The sequence below is a fragment of the Cinclus cinclus genome, chromosome 25 (genome assembly GCF_963662255.1).
Source record: "Cinclus cinclus chromosome 25, bCinCin1.1, whole genome shotgun sequence".
NCBI classification, from domain to species: Eukaryota; Metazoa; Chordata; class Aves; order Passeriformes; family Cinclidae; genus Cinclus; species Cinclus cinclus.
This window is the reverse complement of record NC_085070.1, coordinates 4,026,745-4,044,028: the sequence shown is the minus strand read 5'-3', so window position 1 is coordinate 4,044,028 and position 17,284 is coordinate 4,026,745. Positions and strand designations below refer to the sequence as shown.

Sequence of the window (17,284 nt, the reverse complement as noted above, 5' to 3'; positions counted from 1 at the left end):
TACTTGCAGAGAGGGATGACTTCAACCAGATCTTTTATGAATGGATCAGGTATGGCCAAGTATGGAAAAGAGTGGGAGGAAAGAGGAAATTGCTCTGGTTGGAGGGATGAGTGTGAGATATGAGCCATACTCTGTGTTCAGTCCCTCAGCTTATCTCCTTTCCCCAAGATTTGGGGAAAAAAGGGGTGTTCCTCTCTTTAATGTCAATTTTTTGTGCTTTAGCCTTGTACTGTATGTACTGTATTAGAGACTGGGAGCTCTGCAATGGATCCTTCAGAGATGCTGGCTCCAGGAGGGGGATCCAGTGAGGTTTTGTGGCTGGAGTGGCACACTGGGAACTTCGAGCAGGAAGATCCAGGGGTGGGAACAGAGCAACCCCTGCATCTTCACAAAAATCTCTGGTCCAATCTGACCTCATTGACACTTCTCCTCCTTTCCTGTGGCAGAACAGCCTGCGTGTCCTTGGTGGGCAGGAATTTTCTGTGTCCCTGTGAACATTCCAGGGAATTCCCAGTGAAACTCCTGCAGCCTCTGTGACGAGGCACAGCACGGAATGTTTCCCTTCCTATTCCAAACTGGCTGCAAAGCCTGGAAAATGCTCCAAGGTCAGAAGCAGGATGGCTTCAAAGGAGGAAAGGCAGTGAAATAGTGCTGCTGTCCTTGCGTGTTATCCTCAGCTCTCATGCATGGAAGAGTTTGGGAGAGGGGGAAAGCACAGCTGGAGCTGCCCACCCTCGGTGGGAAAGGCTCCAGTGCCCCCGGGCTAATCCTCCCAAAAAAGGGGATTCCTGTGTGTCCTGGCAGCTCTGCCCAATGTCCTGTGTGTAAAAGCCAGCCTGGCTGCAGTGGGAAGCTCATTTCTTCCTCTCCTTGTGCAGATAAATCTCACCTCCAGCTGAAAATTGCTGAGCGCGACTTTCCAAGCTGAGCCAGCTCTTTTGTGTGCTCCAATGTGATGTGTGGCCTGTCCTCTCCAACCATCTGAAATGCCATGAGAAGGACAAAAAAAAAAAATAAAAAACAATCACATGTGCTGATGATGCAAAACAGTGCGCACTGAAATGCTGAAAAAAAAAAAAAAAAACAAAACTCCCAGCCTTTTTTTTTTTCCTTGCTTAGCTTCTCTAGTGATTTTCTACACTTTTCCTGTCTGTGTGTGTGTTTGCGTGCCTCCCTTTTAAAATTCAGAATAGCCTTGGAACACTTGCCTTTTGTGAGCAAAGCTGTGTCCCTGCCCTAAGCAGTGCTTTAAGGGCTGTTCAGGGCAATGTGAGTTGGAAGAACAAAGCCCCTAAAGAGGTGGCTGGCAGTGGTGATGATGATGATGATGATGATGATGATGATGATGATGATGTGATGCTGCTGCTGCTGAGCTCCTCTGTTGCTGGCTGGCGCTGCCGGTGTGCACACAAGGTGGCAGCATGTCCGTGTGTGTGTGCGTGTGGACATGCACACCTTGGCCTGAACTGTTTCCTATTCCAGACTCCTGCTGCTGGATTTGTCCCTTGCTCCTGTAACTGGGGATAGCTGTGTTAGACCACGCTGTGAAATCCATTGAAATCTTCTGTTTAATCCCACTTTCACTTCACTAATGATCCAAACCAGACTGGACCTGCTTTCTCTGTCCCTCTTTCTTTTTGATCCTAAGATCTCTGTGCTAACTAATGCTTCTCTTTTATTTTGTCCTTACAGAAAAGCCAGAGTTGGTATAATGTAAGTACTCCTGTTTCTCTTGTCCCTGGGTGGCTGTGGGCTGGGTGTGGGGAGGGTACAAAGGGGCTTTGCAGTGGCACTGGGACACTCTGACCATTTCCAGGAGGAGGAGGTGGAAATGGCTCAGCACTGGCAAAGGAGGGCTGGCATACTGAGCAGAGGGATGCCAGAGACAGAGAGCAGAAGCTTTGTCCTTTTGGTCACTCTCTGGATGCTCCCCACATCCTGCACCTCTGGTTTCTGACGCAGGGGCTGGGACGTGGCGACGCTGGTGACAAACAGAGCTGCCACCCTGCAAACCCTCTGCATCTCTCAGGGTGTTGCGGGGGCGATAGAAGAATTATTTTCTGCGACCCCGGAGAAACACCAACCACCCTTTGCTTCTGCCTTGGTGTTCTTTTTGTTCTGCCAGCACGAGTGGCCCTGCTCCAGGCACAGAGTCGGTGTCACCTTTGCACGGTCGGGCCCCACCCTGGAGGCTCTGGAGTAGCCATAGGCAAATGCAGCAGCCGTGCAGAGCCGGCCACAATTCCTGCCCTCCTGCAGCAGCTAATATCACAGTGGGGGCCAGCAGGAGTGGTTTTGGCTGGAACAGCGAGGTCAGGCTTGACAGAGGGGAGAGGCAGAGGGAGGAACCTGCTGGGTGTGAAGAGCATCGGGTGTAGCGCGGGCAGGAAGAGATCTTGGCACAGAGGCAGCGCCTTCAAGAATAAAATACAAACCAAGGTGGGCCAGACTGGGGCAGATAAGGACTGTGAGCAGATGCCCTGGCCTGACCTGGCTGCTGCTAAACCCTGACTCTGTCACCAGGCTGGAGGTGACTTTGGCTCTTACTGCTTCTGCCTGTAGCTGCTGAGCTCCGTTCCCTGCTGCATGATGCTTTGCTGTGCTCTGCTTCTGTGGGTCTCTCGTGTTTTCATGTCCTCTCTATCTTATCTTTCTGTTCTCTTGTTTTTCCTCCATATATTTTCAGCATGAGAGACAGTACATCCGGAGAGTAAGCACTGGCTGCATTTTTTTTGTGGTTCTCCCCACCCCACCCCCTTATTTTCCTTTGTAAACAAAACAAAACAAACCCATTTTCTAGTTAGCAGGGACATTCTGGCCAGATAAAAGCAGCAGCGTGAAAATATGGATGAGCCACAGACTCGAGGAAGTCAGTCAGTCCTACTTGGCAGTGTCATTTCCATTTAAAATTTGCTAATGCTTCTTGATAGTTTCCCTTCTTTGCCAACTCCTTCCAGGCAGGATTTTTCTGCTGTTTAGACCATTCTGATTCCTCTATTCCTCTCCCCTCTGCGAGCAGCTCTAGAAATGAATCTGTGGAATCTGCCTCTTCATGAAACCTCACCATTTCCTTTGCTCACTTTCCCCCACTCTCATTTCACACTAACTCCACGTTGTTCTGTGTGCCAGCTCAGCAGCCCTGGGTGCAAGGCACTGTGCAAACCCAACCCAAAAAATAATTCCTGCCTCAAAGAGCACATGGGCCTCAAAGATCTGCAGGGCATCACCACTTTTCCTCATTTTTTCTGCTGCTTTTAACTGGTCTTTGTGTCTCTGGAGCACTGCCTTCCTCTTTGCCAATTGGAACCCTCCCTTTCCCCTCTCCTGGATTCCTTCTCTCTGTTTTTTTTTTTTTTTTTCCCCTTGAGATGCCATCAACTTCTCCTGTCTTGTGTGTTCTCCTTTCGATCCCACCAGTGCTTTTTTGGGATCCCTGTCCCATGGAGAAGTGGGAGGAAAGGGGTGAAGTGAGGTCATGGATTGGTTTGGCTGATCTGCCCCTCTCTGGTTGTGCTTTCTCTGCTTGGCTTTGCAGAGGACAAATGCAAACTGGTGCAGGTGCACTGTGAGACTGAGAAGAGAACCCCAGTTTGGGAGTAAATGCACTCAGACTTTTGGGGTTTGCTTTGTGTTCTTGTTCTCATGGTGGAAGAGCAGAAGGTCAGTAGAAAGGAAAAATCCCTGAGGTGCTTCTTGTGCCTTTAGTGAGGAATTCTGTACATGGAGACTTTGGTTTGGAAATATTGTGGTTTTTAGGGGGGAAAATAATTGTTGGTCACTTGTGGTTTAACCATCAGCTGTGTTTGCTTTGGGTTGTGTGTCTGCAAGGTAAATTATTGTTAATTAATTATTTTAAAATAATTTATAAAAACAGACCTCAGACCTTAAAACTAAACTTCCTTTGTAGTTTTGTTTGCTGTAACAGAGATGTGCCTTGCTCTATACCCCTGAGGTGCTCAGAGAGGTGGGAAATTTGTGTTTCACTTCCCTGAAGGCACCAAGGAGGAGCTGCTCTGTCTGGGGGTGTCAGGAACTCCACGTTTGGGAGAAGGCATTCGTCACCCAGCAGATGTCATTAAAGTGAGAGACAAACTGGAGATGTTTTGCTGCCAGGGATAAAATCTCTCTCCTTTTCTCTCCTTTTTTTCTGAGTTTTGAGCAAAGGGCCCCATTTTTGAGAGTAGAAAGCTGTCATTTGTGTGTCACCATTGAGGCCCTGAGCCTGGCAAATCTGCCATGGTTTTCATGCCTCATTCTGCTTCACTTGGGCTGTGAATCCCCTGTTCCTAAATTAGGGTGTGTGTCTCAATATCCTGCAGCATTTCTGCTGCTCTATAGCAAGGCTTGCTTCTTAAATTCAGCACCAGGAATCAGGAGCATCCAGAGGATGCTCTGGTAAAGAGAATGAACAAGCTGATCTTGAAAAGTTAGAGAAAACACAGTTGACATCAGGGAAGAGGTGAGATTTAAATCCATGAGGTTTTCACTTTAGCATTTACATCCCAAGGTCTGCTTTGCTCTGTATTTCTTTATTTTTATCTATCACACGCCTGAATATTTTTCTTCTTCCTGTAACTGACCTGAGCAGTAAAAAGACACCAATTGTCTCTTTCAGGTTCCTAACTATTAGAAATATTTGCTGTCCCACTCACTCTGGGCAGATCAAAAGGATCCCAGTCCTTCCCACCAGTGTTTGGGAGAGCAAAGTCTGCACTGAGGATTGCAGGGAGTGGGACAGGAACCCTGCTCCTGCAGCTCTGCAAACAAATTTGTGCACACAGGGCAGCCCTCGGCCTGGCTGGAGCTCAGAGTCTTGAAAATAAACCCAAAATGCCACTGGGGAGGCAGGTAAAGGAGAGAGCCCGGAGTTTTCCTTTGGGAAAAGTGCAGGGAAAGCCTGTGCAGGAGGAGCTGGCTGAGGATCTGTCGTGGATTGTGATGCTGAAAAGGGCCTTTGTGGGGATCTCTGAGCAGCTCTTGAGCTTCTGAAGAATAACCAGGCATCACAAGGCTGATAAGAAATCAGCCCTGGTCTCAGAGTGCTGTGTTTTTTCTTGTGGATACCACAGTGGAGGGGAAACTCAGCTGCTGGAAAGAGTGAAATGTTCCCTATAGAGGCAAAGGGGAATTGTGCCTCATTTTAGGGAGAACAGCAGGATCATCTTTCCCAGGGCTGGCAGGCTGAGCCTCCCTGAGCAGCAGCAATCACAGGAATGGAGTTTAATTCAAAAATCCAGGCCTGATGAGCGAGCAAGGTGTTGAAGAGCCCTTTTCTCTGTAAATCAGCACAATCATCTTTTAACTCCCAGTAACCATTTCATCAAATTATTTCTGGATCAGTGTTAACTCCCTGCCTTTCAGGTGCTTTTCATCCTGACAGATTCTCCTTGACTTTCAGCGTGTGGATTACCAAGCCTGGCTGAGTTGCTGGCTTGTAGAGGCACTAAATTAACAGTGAACTTTTGGTGCAAGCTCGTGTCATGATGAACTCACATCCATTTTTCCAGCCCAGGCGGCCAGTGTTTACTTTGAAACATCTTCCTCTGCTTTTCATTCACTTTTAAAGGGAGAAAAAGGGAAAAGATGGAAAATCAGAGTGATCAGAGTGGGTTTAGAGGAGGTGCTGTGGGATAGGTGGCTGCTTTCTCTGCTGATTGTTCGTATCAGCCCTGCTGTCAGTGGGGTCTAAACTCTCCCACACGAGCAGGGAATGTTCTGTTCATTCCAGTCATTTTCCAGAAGCCCTGTAAATCTCAGAAGTCCATCAGTCATGAGAATTGGATGAGGTTTTCCTTCCCCGTCTCCTCTGTGCCTCCTGCCATCTCTGCTCCCTGTTTTCTGTGCTGTCCAAGACTCAGCATTCCTCAGGTTTTGTATTCTCAGACTCCCCTGTCCTGTCCCATCCTCCAGCAGTATTTGCTTGAGGTTTTTGTGTGTAACAGGGAGATGCCACCACAGGGAGTGACCCCTGTGTCCCCATTTCCCCAGGGAGCAGTTCCCTCACCTTGGCAGTGCCGTGCTGTCCTGTCTCTGTGTTTGCAGTGGAGTTAATGTTTGCTGCCTCCAGCTCCAGGTCAGCTCTTCCCATCACTGCTGGCATTCATCTCTGCAAAGGCAGGTGGCTGGGGGTGTTTTATTTTATTTTTAATTCAATCCCATTTGGAGTTTCCAGCCAAGAGGGTCATTCAATAAAGGGCCTGTAATGCCAATTGTTTGTCCTTCACAGGCTGCAGAATGCCTTTTTTGAATTAATTCCCTAATCTTGGGGTGCAGATGGATGCACTGCTGTGGTGCTGGATGGAGAGACCCCTGTGCTCCCTAGCAGCAGCAGTGATTTTGGGGTGCAGCTGAGCAGACAGAGCTTGTCAGCGAGCAAGCTGCACCCCTGGCCTGGAGCTGTGCCTCTGCAGGGCCTGGGTTGGTTGCTTGGTGCTTTTTTTGAGATCTGTGTGTCCAGTTCTGGAAGAATGAAGGGTTTATTCCAGTGTTTGCTCACAGCTGAGCAGATCTGGTGCCCTGCTGTGGGCATTTACCTGGGCACTTGTACACCTGAGCAGGGAGATGGGGAGGCTGGGACTCGGGGCAGAGGGACACAGGGAGTGCCTGCAGTGTCCCGGACCTGCAGGGAGCTCATTCCCTGGAGGAAGCCCTTCATTTCCAAAGTGACCTGACTAATGAATGAACCCTAAAAACCCCTATTTTTTTAGGGAGAGTGGGAAGAGTGGACTCAGAGATGCACCCAGGAGTGGTGCAGCCCCTCAGATTTTTGCCTCTGTGTGTCTCCCATGGCTGGTTCCTCCCACCCACATCCTTTATTCTTATCTATCACACACCTGAATAATCTTTCTTCTTCCTTTAACTGACCTTTAACAGTGAAAAGGCACCAATTGTCTCTTTCAGATGTCCCTAAATATTAACATGCTAATTATTAGAATACTAGAAATAGTATTAGAATACTAGAAATGCTTGTTGTCCCGGTCAGTCTGGGCAGATCAGTAGGAGCCCAGCTGTGTTTGGGAGAGCCGAGCGTGCACTGAGGGTTGCAGGCAGTGGGACGGGGGCCCCCATCCCAGTCTGTCCTCACGCCTGCCTCCCCCGGCACACTCCGTCCAGCAACTTTCCATTACAGGAAACATCTGCTGGGAGGCAGGGCTGGGTTACTGCAGGGCATTGGCCGGCAGAATTCCCCAGCTCCAGTCACTCCAAGCATGTGCGAGTCATTTTGGGATGTTCCCCACCCTCCCCTTCCATGAGAAGCACAGAGAGAGACTGAGGCTGCCTTGGGAGCAGAGAGGGACTGCAGGGAGAGCCCCAGGCAGGCTCTGAGGAGTCAGAATCGCTGCTTTTCTGCTTCCAAAGAGGGGAAAAGCAGCGCTCGAGCTGTTTGCCTTCCTGTCGGGTCCTGGGAGCCGCGTGAGTCGCAGCGGGGCCGGAGCTGTCTGGGGTTGGATCTGGCACTCCTGGACACTGGGGACAGTGCAGGTGCCCTGCACACTCCTGCACACACCTGCACGCACCTTCACAGACCTGCACGCACCTGCACACTCCTGCTGCACACACCTGCACACACCTGCACGCACCTGCACACTCCTGCTGCACACACCTTCACGGACCTGCACACACCTGCACGCACCTGCACACTCCTGCTGCACACACCTGCACACACCTTCACGGACCTGCACACACCTGCACGCACCTGCACACTCCTGCTGCACACACCTGCACACACCTTCACGGACCTGCACACACCTGCACGCACCTGCACACTCCTGCTGCACACACCTGCACACACCTTCACGGACCTGCACACACCTGCACGCACCTGCACGCACCTGCCAGGGCTCCTGCAGGGGATGCCCACGGCAGGAAGCTGCTGAGGCTGCAGCAGGAGAGCAGAGGGTGCTCGCCGGCGCAGTCACCCCCATGAGCCTCTCTGGGAAAAGTCCTCTGGAGGGCAAATCCTCGCTCAGATCCTCAGGGGCTGCCTCAGCTGAGCTGGATGTGGGCAGGGAAGCAGGGGAAGGCACCTAAACTCCTGCCAAGCTGCTGCAGCTCTCTCGACTTTGGACATAAACAAGGAGCAGTGGGAGCAGGAAAAGCAGAGTTTGGACACGGGGAGCTGTGCCAGGGCTGAGGGAAGGAGATGGATTCCCTGCTGGAGTGTGGCTCCCTCTGGGATCTTTTCCTGGACCAAGAGCTGCCATGGCTGCGGTGGGACCTGGAGGGACTTGTGGACTTCTCTCAAGGAAATGCCAGCCCTGGATCTGATGAAATCCCAGCTGTGAGTGTCTCTAAACGGAGCTGTTTGTGCCCTGGCAGGGCTGCTGGGGCTGAGCAGAGCCTCTGGTAGGACAGGTTTTAGTTCCTGCTGAGTTGGGCTGCGCTGAGCCCAGGGCTCAGCCCTGCAGGGATTATAATCCCTTTTCCCCACTCCATCCCCATCCTGTCTGCTTGTTCCTAGAAATCTTGGGCTTGGGCTCTTGCTGGAGCCCATCTCAGACCAAGATCTTTTCCAGATGTTCAGGCTGGGAGTTTGGTAAGTGAAATTCATATTTCTGTCATCTGCTGGTTGGCAGGTTTTACTCGGAGTGAGATCCCTTCCTCTGGGGCCACAGGGCTGGAACAAGTGTTGGAATATTCTGTTTCTAGTCCACTGAGTCACTGTGAGGCGCAGGGAATGCTTTTGGGGGTGAGGGATTGTCTGTGATTTGACAACCAACATCAAATCTGCTGTGATCTGACAGCATTTGGCAGCACTGTGAGGCTAATTCTGAATAAACTCTGTATTCCTCCCACTCCTGTGACTCTACCACCATTCTTAAGCAGAAACTTCCTTCTCTAATCTCAGATTTTTGGGGCTGTTTCTGGAAGACCCTCTCATTTCTGCCCGAGGAGATCAGTGCCTCTGGAGCAGGATTTTTGGATAGAGATAAAGAGGGAAAAGGTTGTACCCCAGGTGGCTTCTTCTCTACATCTGTGGGAGAAAGAACATTGCAGATTCTCTGGGAGATGTGAATTTGCACCTGCCTCTGTTCTGAGGCCTTTCAGAAGGTGTTGTGGCTGTGGGGAGCAGCTGCACAGGGTGTAGGAGGTGTGGACAGTCACACCATAAAGCCCAGAGAGGAGCCTGCTCTCCTCCAGCAGCTGCCCCGTGCTCCCTGAGCCCTTTGCTGGGGTCAGGACACAGAACAAGCGCAGGACACGGTTCAGGCCCTGGGAGAGACTTTTTGGAGCCCCACTGAAGTGTTCTCACCATCCCAGCACCTGGCTGGGTTTGTTTGGTGGGGAGTGGGGTGGGCATGGGCAATCCTGAACTCTCCAGATTGCTCAAGCTCCTCTGGCAGAGCTGAATTCCCCATTTTCTGTGCTGAATCCCCCATTTTCTGTTATGAACACCCCATTTTCTGTGCTGAACCCCCCATTTTCTGTTTCGAATTCCCCATTTTCTCTTATGAATCCCCCATTTTCTCTTATGAAGTCCCCAGTTTTCTGGTGTGCATCCCCATTTTCTATGCTGAATCCCCCATTTTTTTTTTGTGAATCCCCATTTCTGTGCCAAATCCCCTATTATTTTTTTTTGTGAATCCCCATTTTCTGTGCTGAATCCCCCATTTTCTGTTAAGAACCCCCCATTTTTCTGTGCTGAACCCCCCATTTTTCTGTGCTGAACCTCCCATTTTTCTGTGCTGAACCCCCCATTTTCTGTGCTGAACCCACCATTTTCTGTTACGAATTCCCCACTTTCTCTTATGAATCCCCCATTTTCTCTTATGAATTCCCCAGTTTTCTGGTGTGCATCCCCATTTTCTGTGCTGAATCCCCCATTTTCTGGGGTAAATCACCGATTTTCTATGCTGAACCCCCCATTTTCTGTGCTGAATCCCCCATTTTCTGTTTCGAATTCCCCACTTTCTCTTATGAATCCCCCATTTTCTCTTATGAATTCCCCAGTTTTCTGGTGTGCATCCCCATTTTCTGTGCTGAATCCCCCATTTTCTGGGGTAAATCACCAATTTTCTATGCTGAATACCCCATTTTCTGTGCTGAATCCCCCATTTTTTTGGGGTGAATCCCCGTTTTCTGAGCTAGCTGTGCCATTCCTGGGGCTTGGCAGGTGCCTGATGCAAGCAGAGCACACGTTGTATCTCGGACAGTGTAGGATGGCAGGCAGACAGAATTCCTCTGCAGGTAGGGCTGCAGCTTTTCTAGCCTGGACTTGCTCTTCCAAACCAGGTTCTCCTCTTCCTCTCACTCCCTGCAGTGGATCCCAAACCCTGCCATGGGGTACTGGTCACTCAGTGCATCTGCCCCCTTCTCCTCCTCCTGCACCCGAGGTGTTCCCGTTTTTCCCACTCCGTGCCCCCTCTCCCCTGGCTGCCCCTGGAATGTTCACCAGACCCTTTTTGTTCGCAGGTGTTGAGTCCCACGTACAAACAGAGAAATGAGGATTTCAGGAAACTCTTCAAGCAGCTCCCGGACACGGAGCGACTCATCGTGGGTAAGGCCAGCCCCCCGTGCTGTGCTTTGGGGAGGAGATCACACATACCCATCCAGACTTTCATTCTAGGCAGGAAATTTATCCACAAACACCAGTGGTTTGTGTACAAAAAGGAGACAGAGCAGTCCTGTGACTTTATTTGAATAAAGGGAGAGGCCATGGGGCATTTCTTGTGGCGTCTCTCAGATTTTTAAAGGATGCAGCCTCCTTTTTATCCCAATTTCCCAGCCACATTTCCCTCTCTCTATCCCCACTGGCTGAGGTTCTTGAGAGGTCCAGATTCCCAAATCACCTAACACAAACTCCCTGCTAATGTGTACCCCCCTTTTATTTTTCTTTTCCTTGTGTTAACCAGTGGAATTCCTCTGGAATTTTTGGTTCTTCCCGTTGTTTCTTTCATCTCTCAGTATCTATCTCCACCTGTCAGCACACACACCAAAGACAAATCTCTCATTCCTTAATCAATCAGTGAGATCCTTCCCATTGTTTCTTTCATCTCTCTGTGCTGGTTTTATCTACCAGCAGATCACAGATAGTTTGTAAAGACAAATTCCTCATTCCTTTCATTCTCCAGACGCTGCCAGTGACAAGTTTGTTTTGTCTGCCTGATGCACAGGCAGAGCCCCATTTCCAATGGGCTTTGCATTTTCTGATGTGTTTTCCTCATTTGGTGGGGGATGATGTCATTTTTTCCTCCCTTTTTCCTCCCTCTTTCCTCCCTTTTCCCCCCTTTTTCTCCCCCTTTTCCCCCTTTTACCCCCTTTTTCCTCCCTTTTCCTTCCTTTACCTCCCTTTTCCTCCCTTTTTCCTCCCTCTTTCCTTCCTCCCCCCTCTTTTTCCTCCCCTTTTTTCTCCCTTTTCCCTCCCTTTTCCCTCTCCTTTTCCTTCATTTTCCCTCTCTTTTCCTCCCTTTTCCCTCCCTTTTCCCCAACATCCCTGCTCACACACAGCTGCCCTTCCCAAACCTCACCTCACAGCTGGTGACATCCATCTGCTCCTGTGTCTCACATAACTGGTGCTCCCCTCCTGTGCCCCACGCAGGTGAGAGCTGCCCTTGCTAGCAGAGGGATGGGAATCCTTAGGGATGCTTAAACTGGGGGGGAAATGCACAATGACAGCGGGAGGTGGAGAGAAAAAGACAGATTAAATCTGGAAATAGCACGTGGGATGCTGCAGAGGATCATCAGTCAGGGACAGAGATTGTCTGTGGCAAGTCCTGGGAGGAAAGAGCCCAGTGGCCATGGCAGCAGCTGGGGCTCAGCTCCTGCTGGCCCTGCCTTTGCCTTGCTGTGCTCTGTGGCTTCTCCTGATGCTGCTGCTCATCCTCACCTTTAGGCTGTCCTGATGCCTTTGCTCAGCTAGAAACAGGCCAGACAAAGTTAAGAGCATATGTTTATTAAGTGGATATATTTAATGAAGGGCCTTCAGGTACATTAAGGGCAGATGAAGGCTCCCCAAGGAGCTACACCAGAAATGGATGATGGACACAAGTTTTTTTGGACAATTTTAAGTTTGGTCCATTTGCACATCAGGGGTTAATCCTCCGATTACAGCTTCAGGTAATGAAGTCATTTGCCCCCAGTTTTCTCCCCTCCCCAGTTCACTTTTGTTCATACTTTTCAGGGCCTGAGGCTGCAGGGTATCCTTGAATTTCAAGCCCAGAGGAACTGTTTTGTCTGACCGAAGTGTGAAGGCAGTAGCTGAGGCTTTATATGGACTTTAGAGTTACGCACTAATGCGGCACAGGATTTGAAAAATATAAAGGCTTGAAATCTTAAACTGCATCTTGTGCCTTTTGTGCCCCTCACTGGCCATGTGCTGTGCTCCCACAGATTACTCGTGTGCTCTCCAGCGAGACATTCTCCTGCAGGGCCGCCTCTACCTCTCCGAGAACTGGATCTGCTTCTACAGCAACATCTTCCGCTGGGAGACACTGGTAAGGCTCTGCCACTGCTGCCTAGACCTGGGGCTGTGCCCACATTTCCCTGGGGAGGGCTCTTGCTGCTGCCTCTCTCACCGGTTTGTGCCTTTGCTGGTGTTTTCCCCTGCCTGGTGCAGCTGACGGTTCGCTTGAAGGACATCTGCTCCATGACCAAGGAGAAGACAGCACGGCTCATTCCCAATGCCATCCAAGTTTGCACTGACACTGAAAAGGTACATCCCACACTGCTGTGTGGCTGCCAGGGCTCTTAGAGTGCGTGGGGGAGGTTTTTCCAAAGTGGGAAGAGGGCTGGGGGCTGTGCTGGGGCTGGAGCTCACATGTGGGGTGTGGGGCCAGGTAAAAGGTCCAGGTTTTACAGCAGCACGTCTCTGACAGAGCTGTTTCAGAGCCACTGGCCTCTCCCTCAGCTTCCCTCTGTGCTGTATGGATGGCTTACTCCAGCTGGGAAGTGATCCCAAACAGGCTTTCGTTGTGTTCTTCCCCTACTTTTTGGCTTTTTCTGAACTGATTTTTCTCTCCCTCTGTCCCCATCCAGCACTTTTTTACTTCCTTTGGGGCTCGAGACAGGACGTACATGATGATGTTCAGACTCTGGCAGAATGCTCTGCTCGACAAGGTACAGAGAGAGACCTCAGAGCTGGGGTGGGAGGGAAGGGTGGTGGTGATGGACATGGGCAGGAGCAGCACTTCTGTCTGCAAACACACCCAGGGACAGCAAACACAACTGTTTGGGCAGTAGGGAATTAAACACAAGTGTTTAGGCACAGCAGGCTCATGACTGGAGATGCAATTCCCTCTTTTTGCAGGGAATTTTTTGCTGGGATAAATCACCCATTTTTGGGGTAAATCACCCATTTTCTGGGGTAAATCACACACAGAGGTGCCACTCTGCCTCTGCTAAGGAATCAGGGTCTTGGGAGGGAAGTTTTTTTTTGGAAGTCTGTAATTCCACAATGGAGCAGCCCTTAGGAGAGAAGCTCAAAAAGCAGGAATAACTCACTGTGCAGGCAGGGCTCTCAGTAAATCTGTGCTCCAGAAGTGTGGAAGTCCAGACAGGACAGAAAATTAGTGCTCAGGACAGAAAATGAGTGTTCAGGACATCCCAAATACAAGTGAGAGCAATTTTGGGTGCAGGGAGCACTGGGTGAGGTCGAGTGGGTTGGATTTTAAAATAAATCTGCTCCTGCTGTGCCAGAGCCCCTCTAAGTCCTGTATTTGATCTGTTGCACAGTGGGAAGGTTATTTCTGTATTTCTGTAACTGATGTTTCAGTGCTCCCAGCATCTCGGGGTGTCCTGGCTGGAATTCAAACCACGCTGGGGGAATGAGGCTCCAGGAATACCCTGTCCTGAAATTCGGGGTAGGATTTAGGAGGAGACAGGATCACCTTGCCTTGGGCAGCCTGTGCTGCTCCATGGGCTGTAACCTGAGCAGCTTTTGGAAGCTCCCAAGGAAATTCAATGCCCTTGGGCTCAAGGTCGAGGCTAAAGGGAGCTGAGACAGAGAGTGATAAACACAGGAAGCACTTCCAGAGCTCTTTTTCCAAATGTGGGATCCATGGCTGGCAGGAAGAGGGGAGAAAGAGCTGAGTCCGATTTTCCTGATAGGACATGGATGTGAGTTAATGTGTGTGGGAAGGAGGTGGAGTAGTCTGTTTTTTCTGGATGAAAGTTCCTTAGTAGAAGATTTTTTTTCCCCATGCTTTTGGTTGCTGCTGTGGGGAGCTAGATTAAAAAATTCCTGCCTTATCCCATGCAGTTACTATGGGAAGAAATTCAAGCCAGCAGCTCAGAATAAGTTCACTGGATTTGTTTCCCCTCATTAGCAAGAAATCTTTGTCGTTGGTCATAAGTTTCTTATGGGTAAAAATCCCCTTTCATCCTGTGCCACATCTTTAAATCACAAGTTTTCCTGCCCCATTTCTCAGAGCCTCATGTCACAGTCATGTGGTGATCACTGACCTGCATCCCTAAAATCTGGGCTTTTTTTCAATGGTCTGGATAATTAATCTTCTCCTTATTACATTTTTTACTTTTCACAGGGGTGTCTGGTGACACAAACTCCTTTTGATTCCAGACTGCAGCAGGAAATGTTTTCTTTGTTACTGTTTTAGAGAATTGTCCCTGCATCTGGGATTTTTCAGGCAGCTTTAATTTAAACAAAGTTGAAGGGGGAAAAAGAAAAAAAAAAAAGAAAAAAAACAACTCATAAAGTCTTGGGGTTTGGTGGAGCAGCAGACATTAAATGGAGGCACAGCAGAAGAGGTGGGAAAAGCATCTGTGGAGGGAAATTCAGGTTTAGTGCTTCCATTAGTTCATTCCAGCACTGTTTAGTGGAAATCTCACCCGTGTGCTGCTCTGGGTGCAGCTTTCTGATATTTTTAAGTTACAGGAGATTGTGTCATGGAAAAATCCCAGTGTCAGATTTTAGAGCAGAACCTGGGCTGATGGTGGAGGGTTATTGGTGGACAGTGGGGGCAATCTCTAGGCCAGAGATTAAATAAATAATAAAACAAAAATAGCAAAATAACATAATGAAACAGTCCATATAAATAAATATATAATATATTATCATACATTATCACATATAAAATATACATTACATATTCTATATTATATATCAATATCAATATAAATATGCATCTAGATGTACATATAAATATATAAAAAATAAATACAACGAATGTAAATAAAATATAATGAATAACAAAAATATAATATAATATGTATAAAGATAGTATATGTATATGAACAAATAAAATAAATAAGAATAAACTCCATAAATGGAATTTCACAGAGCTGAGCCCACAGAAAGGCTCTCACCTCAAATATCAGAATCTCTCACTTCTCCTTTCAGGACAAGGAATGTCCTCCTGGCAATGGTAATTCCAAACTTTCTCTGTAGTTTTGCATTTTTGGCTGCAAATACGTGATGTTCTGTGTCCCCTGTCTCAGCCTCTGTGTCCAAAGGAGCTCTGGCACTTTGTCCACCAGTGTTATGGGAACGAGCTGGGGCTGACCAGTGATGATGAAGACTACGTGCCTCCTGATGATGACTTCAACACCATGGGGTGAGTGGGGAGGGCTGGGCTCTGCCTGCAGGGAGCAGAGGTGGCCCAGGAGAGCAGGATGTCCCCAAGTGCAGTGTGGAAGGGTTTGGCAGCTGGCCTGTGAGCCAAACTGAGTGAGGAGAAGAAACAGCAGTTAATGAACTCCCGGTGTATCCATAGCCAGGAAGAAAACAAGGCCATTAGCATGGAAACCAATTAAAAAATACACATGAAGGATTCTACTACTTAGACTACAAAAGTAAACCTGTATACGTGCCTTATTAACATTTTGCAAAACTCTTGCCAAATACATTGTCACAATTGCTTTGCACCAATGAATATAATAAATTATTGTAGGCAATGACTTAGGATCACACTTTAAGAGTATGTAAACTGGAGAATACACAGAGTATTGTTGCTATTCTGTTCGAGTGTGTGTGTCACGTCTGACCAGACAGTGACAGTCCTGACATGTTCTGGGCTCTGGCCAAGTGGTTGCTCTTCAATGTGTGGTGCCTAAAAAGCTGGAAGTGTAGCATTTCCTCGTGGAAGCTGGGAGGGACTGAAACGCCTGCTGAGGCAGCTGAGCAGTTCCAGAAATGCCAAAGCTTCCCAGTCACAAGGCCAGGCAGGGTTGCATGGCCAGAAAGTGCTGATGCTTGTCAGTCCCTGTATAAACACCCGAAAAACTGGGGCTTGCTCTCCACAGCACTGAGCCCATTCCTGCTTTTGGAACCTTCACAGAAACATTCTCACTTGCTCTGTGTGTGCAGCTGTAGCTGTTGTGAGAGAGGTAACCATAAAAACCTGTGTTCTCTGTGGCGTCCCAGCTACTGTGAAGAAATCCCCGTGGAGGAGAATGAAGTCAACGACAGCTCCTCCAAGAGCAGCATGGAGGCCAAGCCAGAAGCCAGCCCTCAGCTGCCAAAGAAATCTGTCACTGCCAGCACCCTGACCTCCACAGGCAGCAGTGAAGCCCCAGCCTCGGTGAGTTTTCTCCCTCCCCTGGCAGCAGGAATTTTGTTTTCCCTGAAATCCAGGGAAATTGGATCGTGTGAGGTTTGTTCATCCTCCAGCTCCTTTCCTGCTGCTGCTGATTTCAGTCCTTGGTCAGTGATTTTGTCGCTGGGACTCTCAGCAGCAAGAGCATTTTCCTTTCTGTACTTCTGGATGAAAAGTCTTGGACATAAAAGGGTTATGATTTCTTCCCTGTCTTCAGTTATTCCCTGGAAAACAGTGTGTACCCTCCTGGTATTATGGCAGAGCAGACTTCGTGTAGGTATCACCTCAGGTTCCTTTAGCTTGTTCAGGAGCAAAGCCAGGACTGGACATTATTGTACTTGTCTGAACAAAAAGCTGGTGGTGTCCAGCTGGTGATTTTTTGAGAGCAGGTTTTACAAACACTGTATGGCAATTGTCCTCCTCTCTCTATTTAATTTCTGGATATGTCAAGGCCAAATACTCAGAAATTGGCTCACAGATGTGGTTTTTTTTGAAATAAAGCCCATTTCCAGTTGCTGATCTTACCCTTGTTGTGGCCTGTGCTTGTTGCAGTTTGATGGAGTTCTCCCAGAAGAGGAGGAGGCAGTGGCAGAGAGCCCAGTGGAGAAAGACCTTGGCATTGCCAGCATCATGGGAGAGAAGATCGACATCATTGGCCCTGTGAACTCCCCCTCCCTGGACTTCAATGACAACGAAGACATTCCCACTGAGCTCAGTGACTCCTCAGACACCCATGATGAAGGTATTTACGTGGGGACAGGCCATTCCAGCAAGGCATTTCCAGCCTTAGCCCA

The 17,284-nt window shown here is 49.0% G+C and overlaps 1 protein-coding gene across 6 annotated transcripts in view; it reads left to right on the top strand.

The window, feature by feature from the left end:
* The window catches only part of GRAMD1B (GRAM domain containing 1B), a 91,343-nt gene that overhangs the window by 65,714 nt on the left and 8,345 nt on the right, over nt 1–17,284 (top strand). For 4 of the 6 annotated variants that reach the window (XM_062508602.1, XM_062508606.1, XM_062508605.1 and 1 more), the window contains 8 exons: nt 1,693–1,713; nt 10,414–10,498; nt 12,331–12,434; nt 12,557–12,652; nt 12,976–13,056; nt 15,394–15,509; nt 16,319–16,475; nt 17,043–17,232. In XM_062508602.1, the coding sequence (XP_062364586.1) occupies nt 1,693–1,713; nt 10,414–10,498; nt 12,331–12,434; nt 12,557–12,652; nt 12,976–13,056; nt 15,394–15,509; nt 16,319–16,475; nt 17,043–17,232 (850 nt within the window). Of the gene's footprint in view, nt 1–1,692; nt 1,714–2,686; nt 2,711–10,413; nt 10,499–12,330; nt 12,435–12,556; nt 12,653–12,975; nt 13,057–15,393; nt 15,510–16,261; nt 16,476–17,042; nt 17,233–17,284 lie in introns of all 6 variants that reach the window. The other 2 variants (XM_062508604.1, XM_062508603.1) reach the window with 2 other exon arrangements.